The sequence below is a fragment of the Sus scrofa genome, chromosome 14 (genome assembly GCF_000003025.6).
Source record: "Sus scrofa isolate TJ Tabasco breed Duroc chromosome 14, Sscrofa11.1, whole genome shotgun sequence".
Taxonomy (NCBI): Eukaryota; Metazoa; Chordata; class Mammalia; order Artiodactyla; family Suidae; genus Sus; species Sus scrofa.
In genome coordinates, this window is record NC_010456.5 from 42,250,248 (window position 1) to 42,278,226 (window position 27,979).

A 27,979-nucleotide genomic window follows, 5' to 3' on the forward strand; every position below is an offset into this window, starting at 1 on the left:
ATGAGATAGAAAGTGAAAGTTTCTTAAAATCCCACCCCAGATATGACCACTATTAAAGTGTGTTGAATATTCCTCTAGATCAGTGGTTCTCAAACATTTGGTCTTAGGACTCCCTGTATACGCTTGCTTTTTAGGGCCACACCCACAGCAAATGGAGGTTCCCAGATTCTGCTGCGCCACAGCGGGAACTCATATACTCTTTAACTTTGAAGACCCCCCTCAAAAGCTTTTATTCATGTGAGGTATATCTGTTAATATTTATCATATTAGAAAATAAAACCAAGAAATTAAAAATATTTCATATTAAAAATTCACAATAAATTCACTGCATTTAACAGCAGTAACATTCGTTTATGAAAAAGACTGCTTTCCAAACCCCAAAATTTTACGCAGTGAGAAAGTGGCCAGGTTTTATACTCCTGTAAATAAGTATCTTCAGTCTGGCTCAGTAGCAGACAGCTGGCTTATCATAACTGCTTCTGCATCCCCTCTGTTGTGATGTTTTCGTTGAAGGAAATTGGACCTCACACATATAGGAGGTTAGAAAAGAGAAGGGGGTAGTTTTCAGATAATTGTAGCTATTCTTTTGTACTGCAGCAGATTTCAAGTCATAGTTATTTGCATTGTGGAATCTGAAACCATATTGACACATCTTTCAGATTCTGTTATATTAATATCCATTGGTCTGTTTTGCATTCTGAGTGGACCTTTTACCCACAGTTCTGTGATATGCATTTTGTGTATGTGGAAATGCTGACTCATTAAGTCCTGTAGCTCTTCCAGATTTTGACATGTTTAGTTATCTGGCATGAAAACATCTCATTTGTTCATACCTGCACTGATCTTAGTAGAAAAGTCTTAAGAGAAATTCCCAGGTGGTGCAAGGGGTTAAGGATCCTGTGTTGTGGCTGCTGTGGCTCTGATTGTTGCTGTGGCTCAGGTCTGATCCCTGGCCTGGGAATTTTTGTATGCTGTGGGCACAGCCGAAAAGAAACCAAAAGTCTTACAAGTAGGAAGCTGTCACTCCCACAGTGGCGGATACAAGTTTTCCAAAGTTCTAATTTTCACCTTAAAGCTCCAATTTTATTACTGACGAAAAACAAAAAACAGAAAAGCTGTCAATGACAGTTAAAACTTAAAATGACAGTCTCACTTCATTAATTTTTGAAACTGTCTGCCAAATACCCAGGTCTGAATCACCATAGTTTTTGTCACTCAGCTGTTCTCTCAAGTGGAAATGATATTCCATGAAAAAAGGAGTCTAGCTTGCAACTGAAACAATAACCCATTTCTTTGCTACAACCATTGTGCTTCAGGGCACATAAAGAGGTGCTTTATGCATTCATCCCATCTGTCATGAAGAATATTTAGAAGACATTGATTTGCGCTAAGAGCACTGTAGCATTTGCGCCATCAGTATTATGTTGAAAGTATAAAAGTTAGATAAATGTTTTGGTATTATTATGAAAGTAGTTTTGAGTTTTCAGACCTCCTAAAAGTGTCTTGGACACTTTCAGGAGTCCACGGATCATACTTTGAGAACCACTGCTCTGAGTTTTTTCTTAGTGTCCTCCTGTGTATTTACAGTGTTCATGTATATTTCGCTTTTTAGAACAGATGAGAGCATACTGTCTCAGAACTGTTGGGGTGCACAGGGTACTGTTTTGTAACTGTTGCAATAAGCAGTGTACCTTTCCATGCCAGTGCAGAAAGCTCGGCCTTTAGGTGGAATTTATCAGGGCCCTGGATCAGCGACTGTCCCCTCTAGTGAGACCAGGTCCTACAGTTTCTTCAGGGACTTGATCGGGTTACATACTGCTCTTGGATCCCCCACATGCGTCGCACATGTGAATGCAGTAAAGGCAGAAAGTCTGGCTGCAGACCACTGACGCTGGCGCCTTTCCCACTAGCACCTGCTTGCCAAGGGAAAGAGTGATTTATTTGTTTATTTATTTGTTTATTTATTTATTTATTTATTTATTTTTGTCCTTTTTGCCATTTCTTGGCAAATGGAGGTTCCCAGGCTAGGGGTCGAATTGGAGCTGTAGCCACTGGCCTATGCCAGAGTCACAGCAGCGCGGGATCCGAGCCACGTCTGCAACCTACACCACAGCTCACAGCAATGCCAGATCCTTAACCCACTGAGGAAGGCCGGGGATCGAACCCGCAACCTCATGGTTCCTAGTCAGATCCATTAACCATTGAGCCACGACGGGAACTCCGGGAAAGAGTGATTTAGAAGAAAGCCTTCATTTAGACTAGAGGGGCTCTCTGGATAACAGAGGAACATGAAAAGTATCAGTGGCAGGGAGCACTGTGGATGTCTCAGAAAGCTCAGGTCTCAGAAGCTGGGGTTGGTGCCTAGCTTCTGCGGCCATGACATGAGCTGTGAGAGGACATCCCCTCCCTCTGTGCGCCTTCCGCTTTGTGTCCCAGTGGTCCCAGCTGTGTGTTTTTTGCCCTAGGGCCCACGGTGACACCCAGCACTGCAGGAAAGCACTGCACCGGGCCGTGCAGTGCACCAGTGACTACCCGGAGCACGTCTGCGAGGTGCTGCTCACCATGGAGAGGACAGAAGGTGTGACCTTGGGGTCTGTCCCGTTGGTCATCTGGCGTTAGGACTGTAGGCTTAAGGATGGACTTTAGTCAGGGCTGTAGCCCCTCGAGGGGCTTCTGTAGGGAGACTGTCAAACGCAGTGCTCACCAGTGGCGGGGCGGGAGGTGGTCCTGCTGCCCTTCCCTTCTCTGACTCTCTCTGTACAAGGTGCTTCCTGAGGACGCTCTGGCACAGGCCACACATAACTCTGTGGTGGGGCCATCCTGGCCTCCCTCTCCCTGCTAGGTACCAGTAGTGCTCCTTCTGCCTCCAGTTCTGACAACCAGAACCTTCTCCAGACATTGCCAGAGCTTCCCCGGGGATCAGGAAAGTCTGCACTGCAGCGCAGCACCAGGCACACCAAAGCAGCGCCAAGAGGCACAGGGCGGGGGCGGGGAAGCATGCTTCCTGGTCACGTGCGCCTCCTGCGAATTTAGAGCCTCGATATTCAGTTTCCATGGGTGTTAGTCTGGATTTGGGGTATGAGCCCCTCAGAACTGGAAATAAACTCCTAAGTGGCAGCAACATATAAGAAAAGCACTGCAGCATTTATCATTTGAAGAGCTCTTTAAATCTTTGAATCTTAGTATGGGTTGTCTTGTACTTTTCACATTAGAATGTTTTAATAACCTTTGCTTTGGAGAGCCCTTAAGAGATTATGTTCTGGTTTTCAAGTCTATTTTCTAAAAGAGAAGGGGTGCTGTAAACACACCTGGAAGGACTATTTGAGTTCTGAAACTTGAAAGCTGCATGAATGAAATCTTAAAATGGGGAGCTGATTCTCCAGTTCTTTTTTTTTTTTTTTTCAGCTGCACCCAAGGCATGGCAGTGACCCAAACCTCTGCAGTGACAATGCTGGATCCTTAACCTGCTGTCCAGTTCTTATTTTTTGATAGGAGAGATCTCTTCTGGAGGTGTGGGGGAATTAAGAACATTTTATATCATATCCTTCAAAATTCTAAGAAGTGAAAGTTTGCTTCTCTCTTTCAAGGTACTTTGGAAGACTGGGATATAGCTGTTCAGAAAACGGAAACTCGATTAGCTCGGGTTAATGAGCAGAGAATTAAGGTAATGATGCCCTTTATTTAAAGTCTCTGGAGCCTCTGAAAGCTATTTCAGTTGTGTTTGATATGACTGTTCTTGTCAGAACCTTTGAGGTCTTCCTAGGAAGTGTCTTTTATTCAGAGTATTAACTATGAAGTATATGTCAATATTTAAGCTTGTCATGTTTTTTAGATTGGCTTAAAACTATAGCCCCACCAGTAGATACTTTGTGTAGTGGGGGAATTTTGGCCCTAAAGGAGTAAATGAAGAAGATACAGAAGGAGCCTGGCTTAGCTTAGTGATTGAAACGTGAATACCCCAGAATGAATCAGGGCCCCAATTGTATAGGTTTTTGTTTCTTTTTTTGGGGGCTCTTGTAGACCTGAGCTGTGCCTCCTAAGAAGCCTGCAGAGGCCCTGACTCAGCTGGGGAAAGCTGGGAGCATACCCCCTCGTGGTCCTCTTCCTGGCCACCTCCTTTTTCTGGAGTGATGAATAGCCTCCTGGTGCTCTCCCCTCTTCCAGCCGTAGACTTCACATCATTGCTGCATCCAGTTATGTGTCATATCCCAATTTTTCAGGCTGCGGAGAAGGAAGCTGCCCTTGCCCAGCAAGAGGAAGAAAAGGCTGAACAACGGAAGAGGGCCCGGGCTGAGAAGAAAGCGTTGAAAAAGAAGAAAAAGACCCGAGGTGCAGAGAAGAACACGGTGGACGAGGACGATGAGAAAGAATGGGGCGACGAGGAAGAAGGTAAAGCCTGGGGGGACTTTGACCTGGAACTTCCAGACCTCCAGACAAAGGTGCAGAGCAGCACAGAGAACTTCCTCCTGAACCATTTGAGAAGTTGCTTGCGAGGTGCCCACCACCCTTCCTGTCCCCACCTTCTCTGCGTGGGTGTCCTCCTACGCTGCTCAGCTCCAAGGCCCTGAGCCAAGCCCTGTCCATCCGGGCTCACTCCTGACACTGTGCCTGATGCCACCGCCTCGTCCTGGGTGGCACCCCTCCCCCTCCACAGGCTCCCACACCTGATCTTGTCCTGTCACTGCCTGTGCGTGGACATCCCTTCATCCATGGGCCCTGTCACCCTACACCCGCACCTGCTTTGCTCAGCCCCACATGATGGTTTTGACTTGTAGAATTTTCCAGCTGGTGTTTCTGCCTCCCCTGCAGTTTCAGGCATGGGCAGGTGTGGGTCAGATATATTTTAGCACAGTCAGTCAAGGTAAGGAATTGTCTCTAGACACTAAAGGATGCTAAACATTTTTCTAGTACAAAGTTGTTAGCCAGAGGGAAATCGTAGCGGAGTCTTCGTTCAGTTGACTCAGAATTTCTTATGCACCTTTTTGGGGCTGTCAGCAGTGACCTTGAGTAGCTCACTGCTTTTGGGGCGCCTGGTTTAGCTGGGGGAGGTGTAAGTGTGAGTCATGGTGGGGGCCAGGGCAAGCATGAGGGGGTCAGCTGCCTATACGAGAGACCTGGGAGGAAGTGACACGTGTGCCTGGCGGTGGAGTGACTGACTGTCAAGGGAAAAGAAGGGAAGAGGCAGGCCAGCCAGCCAGTGTCAGCCAAGCAGGTGACTGGTGTTGGGTGCTGATGCATAGCAGGGGGCTGGGGTAGGTGAGGCCGGAGTGGCAGGCAGCCAGCCCGCCCAGGCAGGGTCCTCCGGTGTGTAGTGTGCACAGCAGACTCCACTGGAAGGCAGTGGGGAATTGATGGAGCGGTCTGGGGGCAGCGGGCCCACACCAGTGGGGTTTCAGTACCGTCCCCCTGGAGGCAGTGGGGAGAGTGGATTGGAGTAAGTTGTTAGACTCTGTTGAAGGACACAAGACCAGAGTGAACGCGTGCAGAAACTAGAGCGCTTTGTACTGCTTTTCCAGGGTGTGGCCCTGGGAGCACATACTTTCATGTCACCTTGGGGGCTTGTGTAAACAGGGTCCCCAGGCTCCATCCTCCCGTTGCTGCCCTAGGCTTTCCAGGAGTGGGGTCCTTAGGATTTGCCAGCTGAACTTGGAGACCCCCAACTTCTCGTATAATTACACGTGAATGATGAGGACCTTCCCCAAAACGGCTCCAAAAAGCCTAGGAGCAGGGGCAGGGTCCGGGGAGGGCGAGAGCGTTCTCCCCTCAGGCAGCAGGGTGAGGGGTGGAGACAGTACATTGATTGCTGCCACTTTTCTCCTGATGACCCACAGAGCAGCCTTCCAAGCGCAGGAGGCTGGAGAACAGCGTTCCTCCCACCGGGGAGGCTGAGAGGGGCCCAGACGCCGACCCGGGCCTCGTCGGAGTGGAGCTCCCATCCAAGCCTAAGGAGCGTGTGGCCGCCCCACGGAGGGACGTGCCCAAGGTGCTGCATGACAGCAGCAAGGATGGCATCACTGTGTTTGTCAGCAACCTGCCCTACAGCCTGGAGGAGCCGGCCACTGTGCTCCGCCCCCTCTTTGAGGCTTGTGGGGACGTGGTTGAGATCCGCCCCATCTTCAGCAACCGAGGCGACTTCCGGGGCTACTGCTATGTGGAGTTCAAAGAGGAGGCGGCGGCCCAGCGGGCGCTGGAGCTGGACCGGAAGAGCGTAGAGGGGCGGCCCATGTTCGTTTCTCCCTGTGTGGACAAGAGCAAAAACCCAGATTTCAAGGTTGGTTTATGGAAAAAGAATGCATTTGTGGAGGGTTGTTGTAGGACAGACTAGGCACTCTTCCTGCAGCGGCTAATATTTAGAACGTCTGTATTCTGTTAACAAAGAACAAAACTTCTGGGAGTTCCCATTGTGGCTCAGCAGAAATGGACCCGTCTAGTATCCAGGAGGATGTGGGTTCAATCCCTGGCCTTGTTCAGTGGGTTAAGGATCTGGCGTTGCTGTGACTGTGCTGAAGGCTGGCAGCTGTAGTGCCAATTCGACCGCTATCCTGGGGACTTCCATATGCCTTGAGTGCAGTCCTAAAACAACAAAAACAAAAATGAAACTTCAGGTTCATAGGAGTCCGTTCTGGGCTGGTTATCTGAGGTCTCCCTCAGGCCTGGGGCACTTTAAGCTGGCATTAGTTGACACTTGATGATAAAATAAGAAATTGCGGGATGGCTCCTTGCCGTTGAATGGTTAGGAGTGGCAGCAGACCGTGCTAAGTGTTTTATGAATCACCTCATGGAATACTCACCTGAAACCTGAGAATAGTGACTTTCATTCTTGCCCTTTTACAGAGGAGGAAGCGGATGCTTGGAGAAGTTAAGTGACTTGACCAGGGCAACTGAGTTCACGGTTCTCAGTCACCAGGGCCTTAAGCTCCATGTGGGGAGCTGGGCTGGGCCTTGGGTCGTGATCCCCTCCCTCTCTGCTTCCTCATAGGTGTTCAGGTACAGCACTGCCCTGGAGAAGCACAAGCTGTTCATCTCAGGGCTTCCGTTCTCCTGCACCAGAGAGGAGCTAGAGGAGATCTGCAAGGCCCACGGCACCGTGAAGGACATCAGGCTGGTTACCAACCGGGCCGGCAAACCCAAGGTCAGGATCTCAGCAGGCGGCAGTTGTTCTCTGAGCTCAGGCCAGACTCTCTTCAGAGATGATATGGTTCTAGAGTGGGTTCTGGTTTGTCTGCTGAGAAACAGACAAGAAGTTAACAGAAGGATAGATGAGCTAGCCTCTCCTTCCATTTGGAGTCAGATTAATCTCTTGTAGCTAACTGTACTACAAAGAAAAAGGTGTCTGAAAAAAAGCCACCACGAATTAGCAGGGGCGGCAGTGCCACCCCCAGGATGTGGGACCTTGGAGTAGGCGCCCCCTTAGTCTCCTCCCTCTTGCCCTGACCCCTCTTTTCACTGGGCCTTTGGCTGTGTCCCTGCATCCCTGCACTGGTGTCCCCCTTACCTCATCCTCGCCTCCGGTGCCCTCAGCCTTTTGCAGAATTCTTGACCATGTTTTGAGTTTTTTAAGAGTGTGTTTGACCTCTCAGCCCCCTGTCATTTATCTGGGTTAACTGAGAGTTGAGGAATGTGAAATAGGGTGGCCTGAAGGCACAGGCCACTTCATCTAGTAAACTTTCCAGGTTTTTACTAGTCCATCCCGTCTTTTTTTTTTTTTTTTTTTTTTTCTTTTTTGCTGGAGCAAGTACAAGATACCTTGAACTTCAACAAAAGTAATCTGAAGTTACAGTCAGCTGTAGAAATAGCGAGGGAGGCCACCGCGGGGAATCAAGCCTGTAGACAGGATGGTGGTGGGGGCGCCTGCCCTAACGGCCCCTGGCCCCGAGGGAGGCAGCCGTGTCCTGCCTGCAGCACTGACCTGGCTGGGCTTTTACCAACTTTCAGGGCCTGGCCTACGTGGAGTACGAAAATGAATCCCAGGCGTCGCAGGCCGTCCTCAAGATGGACGGCATGACTGTCAAAGAGAACATCATCAAAGTGGCCATCAGCAACCCGCCTCAGAGGAAGTTTCCAGAGAAGCCAGAGGCAAGGAAAGCCCCAGGAGGCCCCCTGGTGCCGCGGCAGATCTACGGAGCGTAAGTGTTGCATGCTCCTGGTGCAGACTCGGTCTTCCGGTTAGGGCAGCAAGGTCAGCCAGAGGCCGGGGCCCGCCTTTCCTGGTGGCACTCACAGTTGTTCCCTGGTGCAGGCTGTCCACAGCAAGTCCATGCTGAGTGCCAGACAGTTTACACGGGTCAGTTTTTTTTTTTTTTTTTTTAAAGGCAGTGATTAAAGTCTCCTTTGGCCATTGAGCCCACATATATGGGTTCCAGACCTGACAGCCGTGTGCTCACCAGGCTCATGTGGAATTCCAGCTGTAATCCAGACAGCTGTTCTCACTGAGGGATGAGGCAGCGAAATGCTGAGGTTACTTGTGAGATAAGGCTACGACCATTTTTATTCACCCTACATGTAACTGTACTGCACAGGCTTAACTTAGCCTTCGCCTAAACTGTGGAAAAAGCAAAGTTTGTTAAAATGATTTTTACCTAGTAGCCAGGGTCAGGGAGACAGGGTTCATCTTACCTTTTACCCAGGATAACTTCAGACCATCCTGGCTTATTTCCACCAATTGTCGCTTTGGAGGGTTCATGTGGTGTTTGCTCTTCCAGGCGGGGAAAAGGGAGGACCCAGCTCTCTCTGCTGCCTAGGGCCCTGCAGCGCCCTGGCGCCCCAGCGGCCCAGGCTGAGAATGGTCCTGCGCCACCACCAGCAGGTGCCACCCCGGCGGCCACTGAGGCACCCAAGATGTCCAATGCGGATTTTGCCAAGTTGCTTCTGAGAAAGTGAGTGGAACAGAGAGAGAAGGGAAATGCCTTACTTCGTGCCCAGGAAATGCCTGGTGCCCTGCTGGGCCCTGGCTGTGCGGCCCTGTGCCCATGCTTCCTCTGTACACGTGGGACGGGGGAAAGGTGTCCAAGGAAAGAGGCTTTAAGTGCTCCCTCATATTGAGGGCGAGAGATCGAAAACGATCACTCCACAGGCTGGGCACAGGGTGTAGTTTCCTAAGATATTTTTGTGTCTTAAAGAGTGAGAAACAGAAGTGAAACTCAAACACACTGTTTTGAGACCCACTTGTCCAAATATTTTTGGCCAACTCTGGTCCCTTTTTATAAGACACTTCTCTTACACCCTGCACAGCACATGTGCCCGTCACTCTTGTAATTTTTAAAAGACAAAATGGCAGATGCTAGTAATTCACCAGAATGGCCTATTTTAGTAAAGGGGTGGGGAGAGAGGACATCACATGAGAAACAACTGATGGATTTGTGTTCTAGGGGGCTGTGCATTTTTATATTATGTATTTGTAAATGACACGTCAACCCATTGTTTTGTTTCCTAAAAGCAGAATATTTGTGACATTTGTTTTGTATAGGAATTCTACCCGCCATCTGCTATGGACCATTTTCTTTGTCTAGTAGCTAGTGAACTGTGTTCTTTGTCTAAATATTGAGTTTCAGCCCTTTGGTTTTGTTTAAATACCATGTCAAGTGCAAACTTAAATTCTCTCCATTTAGCTTTGTTTATTAAACTGAAGTTCTCTTAAAAACTTGCTGAATGGTACTAAGATGTGCATTCAAATATGTATTTTGAAATGGGTGTACCCTGCTTTACCTAATAGCTGTGTAAATAGAACTTTTTTTCTAAGTCATAACCAACTGTCACTTTAAGTCATTTCAGCTGTGCAGTTTTTTTTTTTTTTTTTTTTTTTTTTTTTTTGTCTTTTTGCTATTTCTTTGGGCCGCTCCCGCAACATATGGAGGTTCCCAGGCTAGGGGTCGAATCGGAGCTGCAGCCACCTGCCTAGGCCAGAGCCACAGCAACACGGGATCCGAGCCACGTCTGCAACCTACACCACAGCTCACGGCAACACCGGATCGTTAACCCACTGAGCAAGGGCAGGGACCGAACCCGCAACCTCATGGTTCCTAGTCAGATTCGTTAACCACTGCGCCACGATGGGAACTCCTCAGCTGTGCAGTTTATAGCGGTTTGGCACTTAGAGCTTTTTTACCCCTTATCTTTCATCAAATATTTATTGCTTTGAAAGTGATGTTGCGAGTTCAGTAGGAAAACGGACTGTATAAAGGCACTCTGGGGGAAAGAAAGGGAGATTCTTTCCTGTGTGATGGAAATCAGTCATGTATGGCAAAGTTTTTAGGTTATCAATCAGGCTTTACTATTTTTAACTTATCTGTTTTAAATTTTCCATTAGAAATGTTAAGTAGACTAGTAAACCACCCCACCGCCTGCCCATATGCCTGTTATGGAGCTTCAGCAGCTCACAGCCCCTCTTCCTTCCACAGATTCTGGGGGTGTATCCCAGATGGCAGAGCATTCTCCCAGTACTTGTGGAGCATGTATCTCTAAGGACTTAAGATGATAAACATTGTTTCTAGAAACATTAGCAGGATTACCTTAATGTCGTCAACGATCCAGGCAAATGTCCAGTTTCCTGTTGTTTGACGAACAAGTCTTTTTCCGTCTGTAGCTTCTTTCCACCTCATCTGTCTTGCACAGAACATCTCTTGTCAGGGGTTACTTGTGAATTCAAGCAGCGGCTGTCAAGCAATCAGAAGAGCCTGTGTTCTCTGGAATGACCTTTCATTTCCCTGCAGCAGCCTGGGCCGTACGTGAGAGGACGTGGCTCCGGCAGGGCCCGGCGCACCCAGCACACTTCCTTCCCGACCCAGGTGCTTGTCACTGCTCTGCCTGGGCACCCGGCTTGTTCTCTTGCTCTTGCCAGTCCTCTGACCTCTCACTCCATCCTCACCTCACCTCTCCTCTCAACAAGGGCTCGTCACAGAAGTGGACCTTTTCAGGCTTGAGCAGGACTCCATTTAGGTTCAGGGTGTTGACGGTTCTAGAAATGGGTTTTTGGGAACCTAAGAGTGGGTCTGTTTTCCCTAGAGGAAAAGGCCGATGGTAAATAGATACACACAAACCATTTCACTTACGTGAGTCTTTAGTGCAGGCTCAGTAATCCATCCCTGTCAACCTCAGTGGTAGCTTATCCAACCAGTTCTGTCTCGTTTTCTTCTAGAAATGACCATCTTGGATCTGTTTCTCTCAGAAAAATATAAATAGGGCTAAAGTTCAGAAAGAATCCCTCCTTCATCCTTAGGCCAAATGGGACCATCTCTTGAAGACAGCAAAGTCTCAGGCATTTATGTAACAAAATACTTTTATTAATCAGCAATTTGTTAAAATAACATCCTTCACATATAGCTAAAGTGCACATTTCTCCCTTGAGTTCAAAGCAAGCACTCTAGTCAGGCTTCCGGGGTGTGCTTACGAAAGCAAGACGGTAGAAGAGTTAAAGGTGTAAGAAATCCTGATGGCAGCATATAAATACAAAAATATTTTTTATAAAGGTTTGGGGCCATTTCATACATCTTTTCACTTATTAATCTTTCAGCCAACTACTCTGTGCTTATTACACAATTAAATGACTGTATAAACACTTGCTCCATAAAAAGGGTCTCCTCATTACTATCTGGATCTGAATTCTCCAGTCCGAGACAGCACTCGGTGGAGAGTCTCTGTCAGTGTCTGAACGAAGTGTCAGACGTCACTGCTGGCCATTCAGACTCTAAACAGCAGCAGCCCTGGTGCCACGTACGATTGAAGGGAGCTCCTTGCTACTTCCATCATGACAACTGGGAACCTTGGCTGTGTTAAATGTAAGATTACATCTTTTTACAAGTTGCTAGAAAAATAAGGCCACCCCAAGGCCATCTATTCTGCTTCCCAAGGGGATGCTGGACAATGGCTGTGGGGCAGGAAAGGGGGTTCGAGGGATGCATCCTGCCTGTGGTCAAAGGTTTTTTCTTGGTTTCTAGAACTGGTGCTTGTTTGGCATGGACATGGCATCTGTCTTCTCAGATGTGTCCTAACACTTGATTTGCAGCAGGATTTAATGACCGGGTGACAGACCCGGAGGACTTTTAGGCCATAACATCTGGTCTGAATTGCCACAAATGTTAGAGACATTGACACACAGAAACTAGGCTATCCCCTGTTCTTAATTAGAAAAATAGTCTTGATGTGGAAAAATTACAGCCTTTGGTACTGGACTTTGCCAACTATGGCTCACAGAATCTTCCTTAAAATGAGCAAGGCGTCTCACCAGAAGTATTGTCAACAATCATTTCATATCTCAGAAATTTGCTCTACCACCCAGTAAGGATTAGTCACAGCGCTCATCTCTTTGTAGGGGAGGCAACACCTGTAGGAAAGCAAGCTTTCAGTCATTTCTCAGAACTACGAACCGGGTTCTCCTCCGCCAGCTTCAGAAAGGCTGGAAGGAGTTACTCCTGTGGCTCGAGACCTCACCCCACCTTAGTGCAAATTCTGCTCCAAAACTTGTTCTGGTCACAAGGTGCACTGATGCCCCTTGAAGTCTGCCGGGGCCACCCCATGAACAGGGGCCGCCGGCTTGGACAGCTGACGCCACACACTTATCAGCTCAAAAGGAAATAAATAACTTGGCTCAATTATAAGTTATTTTAGGGACAAAGCTTAATAACTTAATTTTCTTCTTTAAAGAAACAACTGGAGGTAAAGAATGTTCAAGCTCCTCATCTCCTGCTCTGGGAGATGACTAGGTTTCTAGAAATGCTAAGTTTCTGTGATTTTTATCCCCGCTAGGACACCCCTTGTCACCAAGGGAGGATTTACAGCCTTAAGGCTTTACAGGCAGTGTCTCCTTGAACCCAGAGTGGTTGGGTTTGGCCTCTGGCAGCCCCACTGGATACTCTGTGGTAGCGAAGAGCAGGGTGTCCAGGGTGGTCTCTGTGCACTTGGCAATGAAGCGGATGAAAGGCCTCACGTCGCCTTCATTGGCAACCTCCAGCACGTGGTAGTACTCGGATCTCTGCTCCTTGCGGATGGTGATGGGTGGGTAGCCTGCTTGCATGAGGATGAGGTTCATGAGCAGGCGCGAGGTCCTGCCATTGCCATCGATGAAGGGATGGATGTAGACCAGTTTGTAGTGGGCCAAGGCCGCAAACTCAACTGGGTGCAGGTTCATGGCATCCTCAGAGTTGAGCCACTGTATGAACTCCTGCATCTGCTTCTCCACCTCCTGAGGGTGGGGCGGGATGTGGTGTCCCACTAGGACCTGTGTCGTCCGAAAGCGGCCAGCTTCTACGGGATCCACATACCCCAGCACCCGCCTGTGGATCTCTAGCACGTCGCTGATGCTGACGGAGCCGATGCGGGACAGCAGCGTGGTGTTGACGTACTTCATGGCCGCGTGCATGCCGATGACCTCATTCTGCTCCTCCAGGCTCTTGCCAGGCACGGCATAGCGGGTCTCCAGGATGTGTCGGATCTCTGAGAGGGTGAGGGTGTTGCCCTCGATGGCCACCGTGTGGTAGATGTGGTGGTAGTACGTCTCCTCCATGACCCTGCGCAGTGCGGAGTTGCCCTTGGGGATGGACATGACCTTCTTCACTTTGCTGTCGAGGATGCTGAAGTACCGCTGGTCAATCTCCTCCACCAGCGGCAGCGTGCGGTCGCGGTTGACCAGCGCCTTCGCATGGTAGGGTGCGATGGTCAGCGCTCTGGTGTACAGGTAGTCCGCCTGGATGATGTCCTTATCCTCTTCCGAGAAGATGCCGAACTCGTTGAGCGCATCCACAAAGCCAGGGTCCATCTTGAGGGCGTGCAGGAAGAGCTTGTGGGCTTTCTCCCGCTTGCCCTGGCGTTTCATTTCCAGGGCTTGGTTCAAAGCTGCCTGGGCTTCCAACTTGCCGGCTAGAAAAGAGCCGAAGAGGCGAGGTCAGGGACTGGGAAGCAGGGGAGGGGCAAAGGATGGCCAGAGGGGCCGTGCCCTGTGTTTATCTACCACATCGCCTCGGGGGCTCAATGCAGCCCCACAGCCCAGCTAGGCTTTGTGCTGGTCGTTGTCCTTGGCCCCTCCAAGCCATTCTCTACCGGGGATGCGGGGGTGGGGTGGGGGGCATCAGCTGGGCTCCCTGGCTCCCCTCTTCCTGCTATTGAGAGTGGCGGTGCTCCTCTATGGCTACCACTACCACCAGCTGGCCTCCCCTGTGTCCCCGCTAGCTCTCCCCTGTCCTGGTGGTTTCTTCTGGAGGGGCCGTTCCCTTCACCCTGCCTTCAGCCCTGTGCCTTTCAGGCCAGGCTGTGAGGGGCTTCCCCCTGCTGCTAGGTCCTGGGGGCCTCCTCAGCCCTACACCTTTGAAAAATTTTCTTGGATTTCCTTAAGTGTCCTAGCAGGTTAAAGATCTGGTGTAGTTACTGCTGTGGCTCAGGTTCCACCCCTGGCTCAGGAACTTCCACGTGCCCTGGGTGTGGCCAATAATAATAATAATAATAATAACCCTTGTAACCTAGTAGTTTTCATGTAACCTAGTAGTTTTCAACTGGATCCTACTCTACATCTGGCTTTTTCCCACTGGTCCTCCTACTCCCAGAGCCAGCCACGCTACTGGGCTTTTTTAGTTCAGGTGCCCAGGGCTCTCCTACCCCTGTGGTTGCCTGGAACGCTCTCCCCGCTGCCTTTTCCCTTGAGTCCCTCCTCCTCATACTCAGGTCTCAGCTCAGGCATTCCCTCCACAGAGTCTTCCTGAACTGTTCTTATGGTTCCCTGGGCTTCCACATGACTATGCTGACAGCACTGTATTTCCACCACTTGTCACCTGGTCTAGCTGGGAGCTCAGGGCTGAGACTGGGCCCCGCACACAGGACAAAGCAGGCCCTCTAAACATCTATGGGATTAATGAATGTTGAAGAGCAGAAGGTCAGTCCTACCTGGAGAGACCTTGGTCTTGACCACCAGCAGCGCTGCATTCCTGGAGGTGACACTTAGCTCCGTGGACGGGCTGGTGCACTTGGTCACGGCAGGCTGTGCCCTATCTACCTTGCTCCTGAGCAGGTAGAAGCCTTTGAGCACAGCCAGACACTGTTCCTCCATGGTTCCCAGGGGCAGCAGCAGGGCGAGCAGGGACCCCAACACCATGCTCAGCAGCAGCATCCACAGGAAGCGTCCCCACACTGAGACCCATTTTGGTTCAGTCACTGCCATCACTGAAGCCATGGGCATGAGTGTCATCTGGACCCAGAGCTGGGCCCCTTGCACATATCCCAGTCTGGGAGGGAGCAGGACCCACAGGGAACCAGGAGTTGGCAGGAGGTGAAACAAGGGAACTGACACCTTCAGGATACTTTTCTGGCTTCAGTGGAGGTTCAGAGACGCCCCGTGTCTCTTCATTCACTATGAGCAGGGGTGGGGGCACGGCAAGGAGTGGACAGAACAAGAGGGGCCATCCTGGAAGAACTGGTGCTACCTCCAGGGCGCTGTGACTCTGAAAAGTAACACTTATTAAGCATTTGCTGTGTGCCCCTAGGCTCAAGTCTAAGGACCTCACATATAATACCCTGCTATCTTCAACAGGAGTCCATGCTGTTGCCACCACCACCTCCAGATGAGACGGGTTCAGAGACCTGAAGGCCCCTCCCAAAGTCACCCCGTGAGCAAGTGACAGCCTCAGGAAGCCATGGCTTTAGGGTCTCCCCACTTAACCACAAATCTGTGGCCTCAGATTCCCAAACACTGGGGGTCTAGACACAGATTACACCTGTCAGATTGACTAAGGCATTTCTGAGGTACATTCTTTTGTTAAGTACAACTGTTGGGCGGCCACCTCTTCCTGCCCTCACCCAGGTATTAGCCACAATGGTGTTCCTCTCTCTGGCCTTCCTTTCCTGGCCTGTTCAGCAGGCTTCCTGCGTAAGAGTTTGGGCAGTCTGAGCAGCTAAAGAGGAACTCAGGCTATGGGCCAAAGTGGGTGACTGCCTGCCTTTAATGACAATAAGCCGGTGCTTGGGGCTGGCAGCAGGAGTGGAGGGGTCGGGTCTGAAAGCACCATCATGCTAACAATAAGCATCTATTAGGCAACTATGGTGTGCTGGGCCTACAGCTGAGGGCTAGCCATACTTTATCTCAGTTCTCACCACCCCTCCAAGGAAAGCTACACCCAGGTTCCAGAGAGAAAGAGAATACAAAGTCAATTCCCAGACGACCATAGGAAGTAAACAGACGTATGGCGCCTGAATCCCCAGTGCATATGGCTCCGGAATACCCGGGTCTTCACCTCCACCTGCGCCGGCAGCCCCTAGTACCGGACTGATAAGGTTTCTGATCGCTCAGGCTTGGAGTCTAAGGGGGGAGCCTGGCTCGCTGATACAAAACATCTGAAACGACTTGGTATGGGGGTACAGAAGAGGGTGTGGGTCACTGCTTGGTCCAAATGGTGGGGCTGGCGCCTTGATGGGACTGGAATTCACCAGGGAGGAGGTACTTTCTGGGAAGCACAGATCTCTTACGCCTCACTAGCTAGGAAGGGGAAAAACTGAGGCCCAGAGACGGGAGGACATTGGAGTAAGGTCATTCTGAGTAGCTGCCCCTTTCCGAACCCCACCCAAAGCTCGCCCCCTCCTCACCGCGCGCTGTCGCTCGGCCCTGCTGCCGTCTTCCCAGCACTCGCAGGCTCTGCCGCCGCGGGCTCCGGGCACCTCCGCCGCCGGCTCGTGGCCCCGCCCTCAGTGACTCGCCATTGGTTGGCCTGCCATCTTCTTCGCGACCGATTGGCTTCCTCAACTCGTCCGCCCTTCGCATTTCCGGGTTCCCGCGTCTGCCTCCGCTTTCCCGGGAAAGACGCGCCGTGGGCCACTCCTATTGGCTAAATCTTCTGTTGGTCGCGTGCCCGCAGTGGCCAATAAGGAGCAGAAGGGGCGGGGCCTGGGCAACTAGCGGGAGCCCAGGGTACTAAAGCACCCTGCCAGCGGGGTTTTTGGGAGCGCTGGGTCCCCGCCCGAGTGTCTAAGTTCCGATTACCCTTCCCTTAGGTTTCCTCGACCCCAGGGCCCCTCTCGTCCTCTGCAGGGCCTTAGTTTCCTTAAGTGTAAAATGAGGATGCTGATGGTTTACATCTGTCCAGCCTGTTACCTGACTTCACAGCCTATGTCCTCAGCCTCCATTCTTTGCTGCCCGGGTTGCCCCCTTCCCTTGGTCTCTCACCTCTCTCCTTCCTCTTAACTTTGCAATTTGCATCCTCTCTCGAGAGCCTAGCTGGTTCACTTGCTTCCCAGTGTGGACAAAGAATGTTGCCTGCCCTTCTGGTAATAGCGTCATCAACCATCGCAGCTGCCCAAAGGATGTGCCCAAGGGGAATTCAGGATGGAGAAAAACTGGATACAGGCCCTACCTAGTTAAGGTACCTAAGGAATATTTTCAGTGATCCTGGGTTCTTCCATTTTCCTATATATAGGAAAGCACTAAAATCATTAACTTCAGGTGTGTTTTTGTGATTACTGCTTTAGATGTTCAACTGTATCTCCCCCCCCTCCCCAATAAAACCCCAAAGGAAATCTCATAACCTGGCTCCTCCCTTACCTTTTTGGAAGGTTCTTCAGAGCTGAGAGACTTTATCCTGGGCTATATTGTCCTCTGTAATGTTTCAGGATAAACAATTCACAACTTCTTGGTTGTGCAGTCTGCTTTTTTTTTCCCCCCTTCCAGTTGACAGTGAAAAGTATTTTCCTTGAAGCAGTGGACTGAAGCTTCAATCTTAGTTCACAAGTATTGAAATTAAACACCCAGGACATGCCCAGAAATACTAAGATGTTAGCAGTACAGGTGTAGAGCCAGGGAGACCTGGGCTTGCGTTCAGACTTTGTAACCTCGAGTCTCAGTTTCCCCATCTGTAAAATGGGGGCTGACAGCCTCCATCACTTTTACCTCCGAGTTTGGTATCTGCAGAAGGCCCTACACAAAACCAAGCTGCTTTTGTCCGATGCACAGCAGGCCAAAACACTGAGAAACAGGCTTGCAGCAAAGAGGATTTGAAAGGCAGCTAACTGAGGAGACAGAGCAAATCTCAAATCTGCCTCCCCGAAGGCAAGGGGCTTGGGTCACTTATGAGATCAAGAATAAGCAGCAAGGCCATCAGAGGCATGAAGTTGTGGGGGGGGGGGGCGTGGAGAAGGCCATTGGGAATAGGTATGATAATTCTGTGTAGATGTAACTCAGCTACAGGCCTCTGCATGACCAAAAGGTCACAGAGGGGCCCGTCCCCCATCCTGGCTGAAGGGTGGGTGGTCCCCCCGGTCTCAACCAACTCAGCTCAAACTAGACATAACTGACTCCAAGTTCCTAAAAAATGACTCAGGCAAACATCTTCTGGTTTGGCTCTGGGCTGCTTGGAGGACATGCAGGTCTTCAAAGGACCTTAACTAGGTGCAATGGATTTAATCCATGGTTTCAGTTCCCCGTATTTTTGGATCATTCCTCAATCTTGATGAATAAGGCTGACAACCATCCTGGCTACTTCCCGCTGATAAGGGGCGTAACTTGAGGAATCGAACTGTTCAGCACTCATTTGAGACTCTTCATTTGTTCCCAGATTGAAGTTCCCATTTTGATCTCAGGGAACAGTTAAAACCTACACACCAGTGATCAAGGCATTCACAGGCCCAAAATCAGTAATGGAAGTCAAAACTGCCAAGATGTACACTGAGGAGGCACACAGAATGCCAGACATCTGAAGTTCAATATTAAATATGGAAGGAATGTAGCCTGGGAGATAAATACAGTTTCTATAGTATTCTGACCAAGTAGAACTTTGCTAGGGGTAGACATTAACTGTCTTTTTTTCTTCTTTTTACAGCTGCACCTGCAGCATATGGAAGTTCCCGTGCTAGGGGTTGACATGGAGCTGTAGCTGCCAGCCTGTGCCTCAGCAACATTGGATTCCATCTGCTTCTGAGACCTATGCCACAGCTTGTGATGCCAGATCCTTAACCCACTGAGCGGGACCTGGGATTGAACCCACATCCTCATGGACACAGTGTTGGGTTCTTAGCCTGTTGAGCCACAATGGGAACTCCAGTGTCTTTAAAAAAAAAAAAAATCTTAGGACTTGAGATGACCAAATTTCAGTCAAGAAAAAACAGGAGACAGGAAATTCTGTTATTAGCCTTAACTGATATCTGAAGATGCAGTGAAATTAGGGAGGGTCAAAAAGTTAATGACAGGCACAATCAAGGGGTGAGCTTGATCCAATACAAAATAAGGTTTTGGGTGACACATGCTACAGCTACAAAGATTACCTACTTTGGCCAAACTCTGACAGGTCCGCATCACTGAATTGTCCTTCTAAGCCTGGGAGGTTAGAAGCCACGAGGAGGCATTAACTAAAGAGAACAATCATCCTGGTCACCTAACAGGTTGTTTAAATTGCCTTCTGAAAGTTACCCAAGCCACCACTGCATGAATTCCACTCACCTTAACTTTTGTCCAGGCTTCTTTTTGAAAAGCAACTTAAGATGCAAGTGTTTCACTGGCTCATTTGGAGAAGTTAGTGTCGAGGGTCGGAGGTCTGGAACCAGCTCAGGTTTGAATGACCTCAGTTCCAAGTTTCCTTCTGTGGCAAGTGTGGTTTTTGCTTCCCCATCACGTTCCTCAAGGCCTGTGAGGTTAGAGCTGGTTTTCTGAATGTTTATTCTTCCAAGACTTTCGTCTAGAGGTTCATTGTCTCCTCTAAAACTTCCCAAAGGGGTTTGGCTATCTCTCCGAAGTTGGGGATCCAGGTACAGCAGAACCTGGCCATCCCCAGGAATCTCCCCAGGTCTAGCACTTCCCCTTCCACCAGGGAGCAAGTCTTTGTGAGAGTTCAGAACCCAAGTATTTACTAAAAGGCTGAGAACTGCCTTTTTCTTGGACACCTTCTAGCCTCGTTCTATAAAAAGTTCCAAGTTGCTTTTTCCCTTCCACTCCCCACCTGCCCTGGAGCTCTGCCCTGGCAGCACCACACTTGCTCTGGGCTCCTAGTTCCTGCTAAGCCAGTCCCTCCAGCCACCATCATGATCATCTGTCAGCCATGGCAAGATGTTCTCTGACGTCTACAAGGTCCGGGAGATTGTGGACGGGCTGTATCCAGAGGTAGAGGGGAAGATAGTAGGACAGAGGGGAACAATGACGACTCACTCATTGGTGTTGTTTGCTTTTGACTGAACGCATGCCACAGCAGTAACCAGAGCCACAGCAAGTGACAATGCTGGGTCCTTAACCCACTGAGCCACCAGGAACTCCAAATCCCTCACGGATGGATATGCATCAGTGCAAACACTGTTGAAGGCCCCAAAGGCAAAGGTACCAAAAACAGTTATGACTGGTCATAAACCATCGCTTGCAGGAAACCAGCTTCACGAGAGCAGCCTACAAGGAGTACAAAGATTACGTGTAAAGGGAAACTTAAAGGACAGAGACAAGATTAAGAGCTTTTATGACAGGAGCTGCAGCACAAATGAAGCACATCCTTGCTAATTTCAAAAACTATCAGTTCTTAAAACACAACCTGTCAGTTCTTTGTTGGTGAAAGCATGATTCCAGATGGCCCAGTAGTCTAGGTGCCAGACTGCTGCAAGAATGATGTGACCAGGGACATAATTTCCTTTAAGGATGGGTTTAATTTATTTTTTTGTCTTTTTAGGGCCACATCTGAGGCAGAGGGAAATTCCCAGGACAGGGGTCAAATCAGAGCTGTAGCCACCAGCCTAGACCACAGTCAGGTCAGACCCTAGCTAAGTCTGTGACATACATCACAGCTCACGGCAACGCCAGATCCTCAACCCACTGAGCCAGGCAGGGATCAAACTTGCATCCTCATGCGTAGTAGTCAGATTTGTTTCCACTGAACCACAACGTGAACTCCTAAAGCTTTTTTTTTTTTTTTTTTTTTTAATAGCCGCACCTGCAGCACATGGAAATTCCCAGGCTAGGGGTCATATCGAGCCACAGCTGCCAGCCTGAAGGATGGTTTAGATGTGGAAAAATGTGAACAAGTTGGGCTGTTACTCTGGAGCTATCACCTGTTGTCATACTGACTGACCACAGCTTTTCATCCATACACCACCAGTGCTTAGATAAATGAGACTGATGGCATTTTGAGCTCTTAATTTTGATTTTTTTTTTTTTTGGAGTGGAGGCATTTGTTTTTGAGGGGAAAAAAAATCATGTAAGTTTCTTAAAAATAAAATACATTTAAACTCGCTTGAGGAGTTCTCTTGTGACATAGCAAGTTAAGAATCCAGTGTCGTCCCTGCAGTGGCTCAGGATACTGCTGTGGTGCCGGTTTGATCCCTGGCCTGGGAACTTCTATGTGCCACAGGTATGGCCAAACACCCCCAGCCCCCAAAACAAAAACAAAACTCACTTGGAAGGATGCCCCTTAGTTTAATACATAATGTTTAGATCCACGCTGTGTAGCCTTCCTGGAGGACATAGAGCCTGGTTGTAGATCTTAACTAGAAAGCATGAAGATGGTCTTCAGACCACTTCCCAGACGTGGACTGTCGCCAGGAATCACAAGTAACTGAGCTGAAGGGAAAGACCAGGTTCATAGCAGTGCCAGCATGTGAAGTGGCTTCTTTACACATTTCATCACCTACAAACGGAAGTAGTTAATTCTGGAAGAGATGATCAAAAGAATCAAGAGGCGAATATAGCTGGAAGGAAAAAAAAGTTCAAAGTCAAAACTGTATTCTGGGAGTTCCCCTTGTGCCTCAGGGGGTTAAGGACCCACATTGTCTCTGAGGATGTGGGTTTGATCCCTGGCCTCCCTCGGGGGGTTAAGGATCCAGCATTGCTAGAAGCTATGGCAGAGGTCACAGATGCAGCTTGGAGCCAGGGTGGCTGTGGTGTAGGCCAGCAGCTGCAGCTCCAATTAGACCCCTAGCTTGGGAACTTCCATATGTTACAGGTGCAGCTGTAAAAAGAAAAACAAACTGTATTCTGGTCTAAGGTGGGTTTTTTTTTTGTCTTATTGCTATTTCTTGGGCCGCTCCTGCGGCATATGGAGGTTCCCAGGCTAGGGGTCGAATCGGAGCTGTAGCCACCGGCCTACACCAGAGCCACAGCAACATGGGATCCGAGCCACGTCTGCAACCTACACCACAGCTCACGGCAACGCCGGATCGTTAACCCACTGAGCAAGGGCAGGGACCGAACCCGCAACCTCATGGTTCCTAGTCGGATTCGTTAACCACTGCGCCACGACGGGAACTCCTAAGGTGTTTGTTTTACTGGCAATCATCCTGTCCACCTATGAGCACAGGTCCTCCTTTCAAGAGACCTAGTTGTAGGTCCCTTGAATTTTTTCTCACAGTACTATTGTTAAAGTCTATCTAGAGCTTCCCATTCGAAAGCAAACAACTCTTTGGAGTCAAAACTCAAGGGTAGGCAAAACAAACCCCCATCCTTTAACTCCAATACAGGAAACCAACAAAAATCTCCAAAGCAGTGAGCAGAGGTATGAGTTTAGGAACCACTGGATGAGTATCTTAGGTGTAGCTGTCTTTGCTTGTCCTGGCTCCCCATCCTGTCCCCTCAGGGCTGACCAGCTGCACTCCCTCTTCCAGAACAGTTGCAGGCTGTCTTTGGGGGTTGGAAGCACAGAGATTGCTGTGGGCAAGCCTTCTATTTTAATGTGCTATTTTATGTCCATTTACCCAGGTGCAGAGGCAACCCTGGTATTTAACTTGTCAGTCTCCTCCCAGAAGGGGAATGGCGCATTCAGGCAGGTACAGAAAGCTGTGTTTTATGGGTTTTTTTTTTTTTTGTCTTTTGTCTTTTTTAGGGCCACACCCACGGCATATGCAGGTTCCCAGGCCAGGGGTCTAATCAGAGCTACAGCTTCCAGCCTACACCACAACCCCAGCAATGCCAGATCCGAGCTGTGTCTGCGACCTACACCACAGCTCGCGGCAATGGTGGATCCTTAACCTACTGGATTGGGCCAGGGATCGAAGCTGCAACCTTATGGTTCCTAGTTGGATTCATTTCTGCTGCACCATGACGGGAACTCCCAGAAAGCTGTGTTTTAGACTGGTTTCCCCATCGGACAGTCTAGTGACTAGAGAAAGGGCTTTTTCAATGTTTCTCCCCACACTCTAGTTACTAGCAGTCTCAGAGGAAGGTTTAGAGAGCCAGGTATTTAAAATGAAGAAAGGGACCCCCACCCTCAACAAACCAGAAAATCCAAAAGTTGATTTTCCTACAGTCATAGTCACCAGGGGCTCCGTACGGGAGATCTTGATGGACTCCGTGGGGTTGAAAGCAACTCCTGGGCCCTGCCCTTCTTGGTCACTGTCCTTTTTGATTCAGGCACATGGTGTGCCACCCATTTACCTTCAAGTCTTACTAGGATGGGACGCTTTTCTAGGCTTCCTAGAAAACGATACGTACATGGGCAGTCCACACTCTTGGACCTCCTACCTTTTGCTGAGCGCCTCATGAGGGCCCTTGATGGGGTCTGGCTCTTCTGTGTCAGGCAGCCACCAGCAGGGTGGACCTGGTTGTTTTTAATAAAAAAAAAAAAAAAAAAAAAAAAAAGGGCCACACCCGGGCATATGGAGGTTCCCAGGCTAGGGATTGAGTCAGAGCTACAGCTGCTGGCCTACACCACAGCCACAGCCACGCTGGATCCGAGCCGCATCTGCGACCTACACCCCAACTCATGGCAATGCCGGAGCCTCAACCCACTGAGGCCAGGGATCGAACCTGCAACCTTATGGTTCCTAGTTGGATTTGTTTCTGCCGTGCCACGACAGGAACTCCATGGACCTGTTTTATTCACCAATTGTTTCCTTTCTGCTGAACCTGGTCCCTGCCATTGAAAACTTTGAATGCCTTTATTCAAACTGAGACAGAGCCCTCCTTAAAGCCCCTCCCACCTTCTGCAGGGGAGGCTGACCACTAAAAAGTCACATTAACCATCTTTAAATTAAAAAAAAAAAAAAAAGAATGTAGGAGTTTCTGTTGTGGCTCAGTGGGTTAAAAAACAGATCTCTGAGGATGCGGGTTCTATCCCTGGCCTTGCTCAGTGGGTTACAGATCTGGCATTGCTGCGGCTGTGGTGTAGGCCGGCAGCTGCAGTTCTGATTCGACCCCTGGCCCCAGAACTTCTGTATGTTGTAGGTATGGCCATAGAACAAAAAGAAAGTGTATACATATATATGTATAACTGAATCACTTTGCTGTTCAGAAGTTAACATGAATCAACTATACTTACATTAAAAAATTTTTTTTTCAAGTTCTCTAGGGCCTCAAGGCTACTTCTGTGTATTGCCTATAGCCTTTCAAGATTCCATCTAGAAATTTTGAAGGATCCTCATTCAATTTTGTTTTACCTTCTATACTTTACGGAGGCTCATCTTGCACCCTCTTTGCAGTCCTGCAAAAATGCATTCTCTGTGTCAGTCAAGTTCGGGTCTCTCCCCAGCATTCACATCCAACTGGGATCCACTGAAGGTACGGCTATGTTTGCTGTGGCCTGTCCTGGGTGGCCAGGGGGTTTTGTATGGGGCAGACATGCCTCCTTCCCCAGGCTTATCCAACATTCTGTGTCCATCTGAAGTGAGCAGGGTATGTAGTAAGCTTTGAACAGCTGCCCGTGTTGGTTTGCACAGATCGGTGAAGGAAGATCTCCATTCTCTTGGGGTCTTTTAAGTTGGCATATGGTTCTTCCAATTAAATCTGAACCTGGAAACAGGGAGTGGACCCAGATCCATCCCATCACCTTTGCCCAGTCTCAGCATTCACATCCCCAGGGGGAACTTGGCTTAAGCGATGTTGCCCCACCTGAGTGGTGGCTCCCTGGCCAAGTCAGTACCCCAGCAGGTTAATGAGGAGGGGGGAGACCCCTTCTATTTCTTTCTTGACCCTCAGAGACCAGGGGGCACCAGAGCCTGAGGCTGTGGCTCATACCCTGGCAGGGAAAGAGCAGCAATACCATCTTCCAGGGTAGAGAAGAAGGCAGAGTGTTGGCTGACCTCACAGCACTGGCAACACAAGAGCAATGACTCCTTTGCATGTGAATCAAGCAAAACAGGTTTCTCTCATCTTCCTTTCCTGTTTGGGCAAAATCTTCTTTTCCTGTTTGGGCAAAATCTTCTATCTTCTTTGCACAGGTTTATCCTGTTAAAACATAAAAGACTGTATATAAGGTATTTCCTCTCAATCCCTACCCCACCCTTGCCTTCCTCATTTACAAAGTAAATCCAGTTGCAAAATTGTGTTGCAGCTTAAGGGCCTGTTTTCAGGCCATTTTGCTCCAGAGCCTAAAGCATATTGTGGTCACGCAGTGGTTTTGTTTTTGTTTTTTTAATGGTTGCACCTGCAGCATATGCAAGTTCCCAGGCTAAGGGTTGAATCCAAGCTACAGCTACTGGCCTACACGGCAGCCACAGTAATGCCAGATCGGAGCTGCATCTGTAAACTACACCCCAGCTTGTGACAATACCGGATCCTTAACTCACTGAGTGAGGCCAGGGATGGAACGTGCATCCTCATGGAGACAACATTGGATCCTTAACCCAATGAGCCACAAGGGGAACTCCTATTGTCATGCAGTATTACCCCCCACCCCCCAAAAAAGACGAAAAGAACTTTTTGCTATGATTCATAGTGCAAGTCTCTCAGTTTGGGAAAATGCAGCCTAGAGGGCTACACAGGGGAATTGGGCAATTAGAACACATTTTGGAAGGGCTTTGCTTCTAGGTGGTCATAGCAACAACATCTTTCTAAGAGGCCTTGCTATGGGCATCAAGAAGCTCAATCCCCTGTAGCCAGTTCTTAATGGGACAGTCAGACATAGACAGACATAGACAAAACAGAACAAACAAGACCAAAACCCTGAGCACTGGGCCTTTACCCCAGGTATGGAGTACCTTGCAGCTGTGAACCTTTTATATTGTCTCCAAATTCTTGCCAGGTGGGCCTCTAACCCATGACTGAGTGATGGTTGCAAAGACAATCTAGGCAAAGGTCCATTTTCTTAATGAGATTACTCACCCCAAAAGATGTCTTCCAAACCCATCTCTTTGTGGCACAAGAAAAATAAAACCAAACGTTGGTGGCATCACCCAGTGGGAGATCCAGGGGTGGGGTGGGCGGGGGAAATCCCTGGCACAAATGGACCTGGAGGCTGCTGGGACCCATCCACAGGCTCCCAGTACCAGCAAGGGGCTGAGGAGCCATAGGTGATAGGTCCCTCTGAACTTACCTCCTGGCTGGTTCCCCAAATTTGCATCCAAACCAGGTTCTTGCCTGACGTACAGGAGCCAAAACGCTGAGACGCCGAAGGTTTGTAGCAACGAGAGGATGGTCCTGGTACGAAAGCCTTTCTGGGTCCTTTGTGATGTGTAGGAAAAAACTTTCCGTCTCCTAGACCTTCCCTGAGTTCCAAAGGGCAGACAGATTCCAACAGTTACTAGTTAGAGGAAGGAGCGAATGCAGAAATGAGGAAGGAGCAGCCCAGAAACAATAGTGCAAACAACAGAGTCCTAGTTCCTCCTCAAGGGAGACAACAATCTGATACATAGCTCTGGGTTCTTCTGCGGGAACCAAGCCCCCCTCATCCTCCTCGGCCCCAGATGGTGGGTGGAGGCTTCACACTGAGCACAGGATTCCTTGACCCCCGCCCTGGTACCTCCCCAACCATCCCTTAGATGAAAGTCATGCACCCCACAGCCCTCACTCTAAAGCTTACCTTTAAAAACTCTTGCTTGAAAACCATCAGGGAGTCGGTGTCTTTTCGAGTATAACTTGTCTGTTTTCCTTGCTGGGCGCTACAACCAACCTTTCTCTGCTCCAAACTCCAACTTCTCAGTTTGCTCAGCCTCGCTGGGTGTCGGGAACACGAACTTGGTTCCGCCTTTCCTAGCAAGACAGCCAAATGGGGAGAGGAGCAAACACATCTCAAACTCACCCACCACCTCCCTGAATGGGGCTTGAGTATTTATGGAATGAAGAATGAGTCAGTAAGGCCCTCCCAGGCGTCTGAGGCGTGGGGGGGCGTGGGGAAGGTGATGGGGAATAGGTGTGATAGGCGTGATAGTTCTATGCAGGTGGAACTCAGCTACAGGCCTCTGAGCGAGCAAAAGTTCACATGGAGGCTCTCGCCCATCCTGGTTGAAGGGTGGGTGGTCCTATCCTGTCTCAACCAGCTCAGCTTGAACTACACAGCTGACTCCAATTCCCAAAAAACAACTCAGGCAAGCCTCTTGTTGTTTAAGCTCTGGGCTGCTTGGAGGACATGCACGTCTCCAAAAGACCTTGATTCGTGGCGGTAGGTGGAGTGGATTTAACCCACAGTGTCACCCAGGCTGCCCTCCTGGGCCTCAGTGTCCTGAAGTGTAAAGTGAGGATGTGATGGTTTGCACCTGTCCAGCCTGTTATCGGACTTCACAGCCCGTGTTCTCAGCGGCCACTCTTTGCCACCAGGGTTGCCCCCGTTCCCCTGTCTCTCACCTTCTCTCTCCTTCCTCCTGACTTTGCAATTCCTGTCTTCTCCAGAGAGCCTTGCTGGTTCTCTTGCTTCCTGGAGAGATAGTTTTTTTTTTTTTTTTCTGGAAGCAGAGAGCTGACACCTCCATCTTAATTCACAAATATTGACATTAAATATCCAGGATGTACCCCAGAAATGCTAAGCATTACGGGGCTAGCAGTAGAGATTCTGGAATCAAGGGTGATCTGGGCTCTAATTCAGACTCTGCTCTGTGTGACCTTGGGTAGGTGACTCCAACCCTCCATTTCCCCATCTGTGAAGTGGGGACAAATAGCTTTCCTCGCTTTTGTCCTCAAGTTTGGGATGTGCAGAAGACCTGACACTTCAAGATCTGACCTCCTTTCTCCATGACCCCCATTCCCCCTGGGAGCCAGTACTGGGTGGTTGTGGGTGTCACTGACGGGAGCCACACAGCCCTGGGTTCAAATCCCAGCTCAGCTGAGTTATATTCAGCAAGGAATTTGACACCGCCCCGCCCCCCCCACTTTTCTGTGAGATGAGGATAATTGGAAGAC

The 27,979-nt window shown here is 49.4% G+C and overlaps 2 protein-coding genes and 1 long non-coding RNA gene across 5 annotated transcripts in view; 1 reads left to right on the top strand and 2 right to left on the bottom strand.

Annotated features, from left to right (window-relative positions):
• SART3 (squamous cell carcinoma antigen recognized by T-cells 3) overlaps positions 1–9,745 on the top strand; it is a 36,241-nt gene extending 26,496 nt beyond the window's left edge. For both annotated transcript variants that reach the window (XM_005670755.3, XM_001926685.6), the window contains exons 13-19: positions 2,466–2,578; positions 3,588–3,664; positions 4,221–4,389; positions 5,832–6,271; positions 6,980–7,132; positions 7,936–8,126; positions 8,703–9,745. In XM_005670755.3, the coding sequence (XP_005670812.2) occupies positions 2,466–2,578; positions 3,588–3,664; positions 4,221–4,389; positions 5,832–6,271; positions 6,980–7,132; positions 7,936–8,126; positions 8,703–8,880 (1,321 nt within the window). In that variant the 3' untranslated portion in view covers positions 8,881–9,745. The remainder of the gene's footprint in view (positions 1–2,465; positions 2,579–3,587; positions 3,665–4,220; positions 4,390–5,831; positions 6,272–6,979; positions 7,133–7,935; positions 8,127–8,702) is intronic.
• On the bottom strand, positions 11,258–18,937 carry FICD (FIC domain containing). 2 transcript variants are annotated; one of them, XM_003359135.4, is made up of 3 exons: positions 16,561–18,084; positions 14,869–15,422; positions 11,258–13,851 (listed from the first exon to the last, which is right to left on the bottom strand). In XM_003359135.4, exons 2-3 carry the CDS (start codon positions 15,167–15,169, stop codon positions 12,776–12,778), a joined length of 1,377 nt encoding a protein of 458 aa, XP_003359183.1. In that variant the 5' UTR covers positions 15,170–15,422; positions 16,561–18,084; the 3' UTR covers positions 11,258–12,775. The 2 variants fall into 2 exon arrangements, with proteins under 2 accessions (XP_003359183.1, XP_020929517.1); XM_021073858.1 differs by lacking the exon at positions 14,869–15,422 and having other exon boundaries at positions 16,561–18,937.
• LOC106505951 lies at positions 24,132–27,941 on the bottom strand. The gene is made up of 3 exons (XR_002338859.1): positions 26,667–27,941; positions 26,181–26,387; positions 24,132–25,093 (listed from the first exon to the last, which is right to left on the bottom strand). It is a non-coding gene; the product is annotated as an uncharacterized LOC106505951 (long non-coding RNA).